This window comes from Suricata suricatta, chromosome 6, assembly GCF_006229205.1.
Source record: "Suricata suricatta isolate VVHF042 chromosome 6, meerkat_22Aug2017_6uvM2_HiC, whole genome shotgun sequence".
NCBI classification, from domain to species: Eukaryota; Metazoa; Chordata; class Mammalia; order Carnivora; family Herpestidae; genus Suricata; species Suricata suricatta.
The window spans coordinates 4029127-4034822 of record NC_043705.1 but is presented as its reverse complement, the minus strand read 5'-3'; the positions used below and the strand labels follow the sequence as shown (position 1 = coordinate 4034822).

Below are 5696 nucleotides of genomic sequence, written 5' to 3'. Positions count from 1 at the left end.
TTCATCCCTCTGTCTCTCTCATAAGTGCACACATTATGATCATTGTTTTTAAATATTTGATTATGTATTTCCAAAGAATATTCATGTATCCCCATGGAATACAGTTATCAACTTCAGAAAAATGCAACACAGATACAATACAATTGTATAATATGTATTTTTTTATTTTTTAATGTTTATTTATTTTTGAGAGACAGACATAGACATAGTGTGAGCAGGGGAGGCTCAGAGAGAGGGAGACACAGAATCCGAAACAAGTTCCAGGCTCTGAGCTGTCAGCACAGTGCCTGATGTGAGCCTCAAACCCACGAACTGTGAGATCATGACCTGAGCTGAAGTCAACCGCTTAACTAACTGAGCCACCCAGGTGCCACATAGAATTGTACAAATATTTGAATGCAGAAGTATAAAAATTAAAAACTTTCCAGTATCGGTAAATGATTCCTCTGAAAGGGATGAAAAGGTAACGAGACACCATAGTATGAGAATTTGAGAAAAAATATTGGCTTAGGATTCTAGTTTTAATTTATAGAGTGAAGAAAAAAAAACAGTAGTACAAATATTTCCTTCTTCGTAGTTTACTGAGAGACAGACCTCACATTCAACATTTTTTTTAGAGCTCTTGTGACATCCTTATTCCTAAGACTATAAATTAATGGGTTTAGAACAGGAGTGATTATGGTATAAAAGACAGATACAATCATGTCCTTCTCTGAGGTGTGGTAGGAGTTGGGGAGCATGTAGGTATAGACAGCAGCCCCATAGAAGAGGATGACCACAGTCATGTGGGAAGAACAAGTGGCAAAGGCCTTCTTCCGCCCCTCTGCTGAGTTCATCCTGTGGATGGTGAAGAGGATGAACAAATAGGAGCTTGAAATGATCGTCACGGGAATAAGGAGCATGAGAACACAACACAGGTACATGAGTGTCTCATAGAGGGAAGTGTCTGAGCAGGAAAGCTTCATTACAGCAGGGACCTCACAGAAGAAGTGGTGGATCTCCCTGGATCTGCAGAAGGGGAAGGTCATGGTGATAGGCGTTAACATAAATCCATCCACAGACCCTATAAACCAGGAAGAAGACACCAAGAGGATACACACTCTATAGTTCATGAGGATAGGATAACGGAGAGGATGGCAGATGGCCACATAGCGATCATAGGCCATAACTGCTAGAAGGGAATATTCTGAACCTCCGAGTGTCAAATAGAGAAACATCTGCATCCCACATTCGGGAGCTGAGATCTTATTCACACCCATGACCTGATCCATGAGCATCTTGGGCACAGTGACACAAATGTACATCACATCCATGAGAGACAACTGAGTGATAAAAAGGTACATGGGGTTATGAAGGTGAGCATCACAGTATATCAGAAGGATCAGGATGATGTTTCCAGACAATGCCATTAGGAAATCCACAAAAATGACCACACAGAGGAGAGCTGGGTACTTGGATTGACCGAAGAGTCCCACCAGGTCAAAATCTGATCGTCCAGTATGGTTGTTCACCCAAGTGGTGTTCTCCATTGGATTTCACCTGGATCATCAAGGAGAACTAGGGGGTTAATAGATCAATCATGAGATATGACCGCCTGAAATAAATGTTCAGTGAGCGTGTTTGTGTGTGTAAATGTTTACAAATGGCAACCCAGTGTGCTAAGAAGAGGATGTTCCAAGGACTAGTGTATTTTAGGATTTAAAAATTACCCGTAATTGAACAAATTCAACTGAATTCTAAGAATTCACAACTGAGAATCAAAAATATTTGTTTCCCCAAAATAACAAAAATACAATGAAAAAGATATATGCACTTCTAGTTTTTTTTCTTCAAATCTACATGTGACCTTTATTTTTTCAAGTTTTCTTTAAATTCCGGTTAGTTAACATACAGTGTGATATTAGTTCCAGGTGCACAATACAGGGATTCAATACTTCCATGCAACAAGTGCACTCTTTCATTCCCATCATTTATTTAGCCCATCCCTTTGGTAACCTTAACCATCAGTTACTTCTCTGTAGTAAGAGTCTGCTTCTTGTTTTCTTTCTGTCTTGTTTTACCTGTGCTCAATTGTTTTCATTCTTAAATTACACATCTGGGTGAAATCATGTGGTATTTGTTTTTCTCTGACTGACGTATTTTGCTTAACATAATACTATATATCTTCCATTATGTCATTGCAAATGGCAAGATTTCATTCTTTTTTGTGACTAATATTCCATTACAAATTTATATATTCACCCTTATGCTTATGGTAGCATTGTTTCCAATAACCAAGATACAGAAATTATTGAGTGTCCATCAATATGCGAGTGGATAGTTTAGGAGTCATTGTGTGTATGTGTATATCCACACAACACACACAATGGAATATTATGCAGTTATGAAATCCATAAGATTGTTCACATTTTGAGAACATGACTGGCCTAGATAGTATTATGTTAAGTGTAATAAGTCAGACTGGGAAAGAGAAATACCACATGATTTAACTCCGATATGTAGAATGTAAAAATACAAATAAACAAAAACAACAAAAAAGCAGAGTCAGACCTATAAATACAAAGAAGTAACAGTTGGCTGCCAAAGATGAAACTGATGGATGAATGACAAAATTGGTGAAAATAGGATATACTAGCTTCTAGTTATGGAATAAATAAGTCAACAGGAATAATGCACAGTATAAGAAATATAGTCCACCACATTGTATTTTTCCATCAGTTTTTTAATTTTTTCCTTCATCCATTTTCATTTATTTTATTTTTTTTTTACATTTTTAGTATAGTTGACAATGCTCCCTTAGTTTCAGCTGTATAGGTTAATGATTTAGTGAGTTATACATTATGCTATCTTCACCAGAAACATAGCTACCATCTGTCCCATTACATTGGTATTACAATATAATTTAGTGTGTTCCTTATGCTCTCCTTTTTTATTTCTGTGACTTATTATTCCATAATTGGTGGTCTGAATTTCTCTCTCCCCTACAGCCATTTTATCCCATTCTCCACCACTCTTGATTGTGTTGTTTGGTGACAGATGGTGGCTACACTCATTGTGAGAACATCATAACTTTTTAAAGGTTTATTTTATTTATTTTGAGAGAGAAAGGGACCATAATCAAAAGAAGGGCAGAGAGAGAGAGAGTGGGAGAAAGAGAATCTCAAGCAGGCACAGCACGGTTAGTTCAGAGCCCAACACAGGGCTCAAAACCATGAATTGCCAGATTATGACCTCAGCTGAAACCAAGAGTCAGACACTCAACTGACTGAGCCACCCAGGTGCCCTGAGAATATCATAAATTTAAACCTTGTAAACCACTATATTGTACACATGAAGTAATGGAAGATTGTATGTCAAGTATGTCCAAAGAAAAAAAGAAGAAAAAAGAATATTAGTAATTTATAATAAGATTTCTGTGGAAATCAAGGTTTTGAGAGTTTGTGATCATAGTTTTGTTTGTCAATGAGTAGGAAAATTTGTAGAATCACTGCCCTATGAAAACACAAAACATGAATCATTGAACAAATATTAAAACCTCTTATTTTAGACTTTTTTGTTACAGAAATTAAAATGGAATCAACTTCTCTGGTTTAAAGATTCAACTGGATCTTAAGAACTCTTAGAGATGCATTCTAAATAAGAATGATTTAGAAAATAACCAAAGCATAGTTTGGGGAATATTCATAACAAAAATTTGAATAACCTTTGCCTGAACAGTCAGGCAGAATGTGACCTCTGATGCTCAGTGGAGGAAGCCATGCATCTACAGGAACTGTCTTCACCAGTGACCAAACCCTAAGATGTCATGAAGACATCACTTTAGGAGCTAACACTTGGAGTCTAGACTATAACTGTAGGTCCAGATTATCCTCTTCTTACCATTCTTTTGTCCATTTGACATAAAAGAGGATAATAGGTTAGATATCACATATGTTTCAGACTAAATGATGTAAAATAATAAAAGTGGTTAGACATTACTAGTTACAGATGAATGAGTACATGTATCTTTAAACAATTAAGATCTTCAATAATTATCGTGTAGATTCTGTGTAATAGATGACCGTCATTTTCTTTTGTTTTATGATATAAGATGAATTACTTCAGTTCGCTTAATTTTAGTATCTACTCATACACATCAGAATTAGGATTTGGTAAATTTTATAGTTCCAGAGTACACACACACACACAGATATCCCCACCCCCCCACACAGACACACACACACATATTTTAATTTTGGTTCAATAGATCTTTATGGCGAAACCTACCTTATTTTGTCTAATATATGTTTCTCCAACTTCATGTATTTAAAGTTCCTACCATTTATTTTCTTTTTTTTGTAGATATTATTTTATTTTATTTTAATGTAGCACAATTTATTTTTTTAACATATGCAATTATTTTCCATCCTATACAATACAGTAGTTACAATGACACTCCAAACAGAAATTTATTTTCAATTTAAGGGGGGAAGATCTAGTATTTGGAAGATCACAATCATTTACAAAACTAGGCACAGTCTTAGTTGTTTCCAAAAGCGTCATCTGCCTTATTGTATATAGCAACATTTTTTTTCATGGAAACTGAGATAAAGAGAGAAAATCTGAACAATACTGAGTTGTTTCTGACTCCAATTCATTTCCCTCTTATACTGGCTACTCAAACCCTACATCTCTTTTAAATACTGAAAACAAGTAAAAGAAAATTTAAATTGGTTACACTGAAGGAGGTCACAGTCCATCTATTCAGGCAAAATCAGTGTGTGTGTGCATGTGTGTATGTGTGTGTGTGATTTAAAGTATAATTTTAAAATAGCTCAAAATAAAAAAAGAACAAAGATATAAAATATATTCCTTTCAGAAAATATCAGTAAAACCTCTTTGCCATATACTCTAATGAATATTAACCATTTGAAACTTTTCAATTTTGACATGTTAAATATTAAATTTGCAAAGTCCTCACCACCATCAACAAAAAAGAAATATTGGCTCCTCTCTCCTGGAAGAGCTGAGAAGTGGTTATGGTACAGGAATTTTTCAGGAATAATCTCCAACTTTCAAAGAATTCTATACTCTTGTAATGATTCCAAAGACAATACTCAATTTATTAACAGTCCCTAATTTGGGGGACTAAAGCAGTGGATAACAGTGGAAATTAATTTATGCTTAATATAAATATCAAACAAATCTGGTACACATTGCATTTAAAAATGTAATCTGCCAAAACCATACCTAATGACAAATGAAACTATAAAATTAAGGACAGCCCAATAGGAACAAAATATACTTGCATTCTTTTATAAAAGTATTTGTAAATGCTCATTTATTTTTGAGAGAGAGAGAGATAGAGTGCATGGGTTGGGGAAGGGGCAGAGGGAGATGGAGACAGAATCTGAAGCAGGCTCCAGGTTCTGAGCTGTCAGCACAGTGCCAGATGTAGGGCTCGAACTCACAGTGAAATCATGGCCTGATTAGAGATTGTATACTTAACTTACTAAAACATCCTGGTTACCCAAGATATACCTGCATTTTTAGTCAATCTCTGTGGTCAAAGTGAAACAAGTCTTTAGTGCAATTTGGTAAATGATAGTGACTGTGATCAAGCCATTTTGAACAGCCCACGTGGCACACCAGACAGACAATGGAATTTCATCTGTACCAGGCAAGGCAATTGGCCCCTCTGTTTATTCCTACATTTC

General features: G+C 35.6%; 1 protein-coding gene across 1 annotated transcript; it reads right to left on the bottom strand.

The window, feature by feature from the left end:
- Positions 1-578: 578 nt before the first annotated feature.
- Positions 579-1529, bottom strand: LOC115293990 (olfactory receptor 2T29-like). Its single transcript, XM_029941701.1, has one exon. It carries the CDS (start codon positions 1527-1529, stop codon positions 579-581), a length of 951 nt encoding a protein of 316 aa, XP_029797561.1.
- Positions 1530-5696: the final 4167 nt, after the last annotated feature.

Bases quoted from the DNA above. Each gene is read 5' to 3' on its own strand.
- LOC115293990 (XM_029941701.1), bottom strand. From the start codon at position 1,529: ATGGAGAACACCACTTGGGTGAACAACCATACTGGACGATCAGATTTT.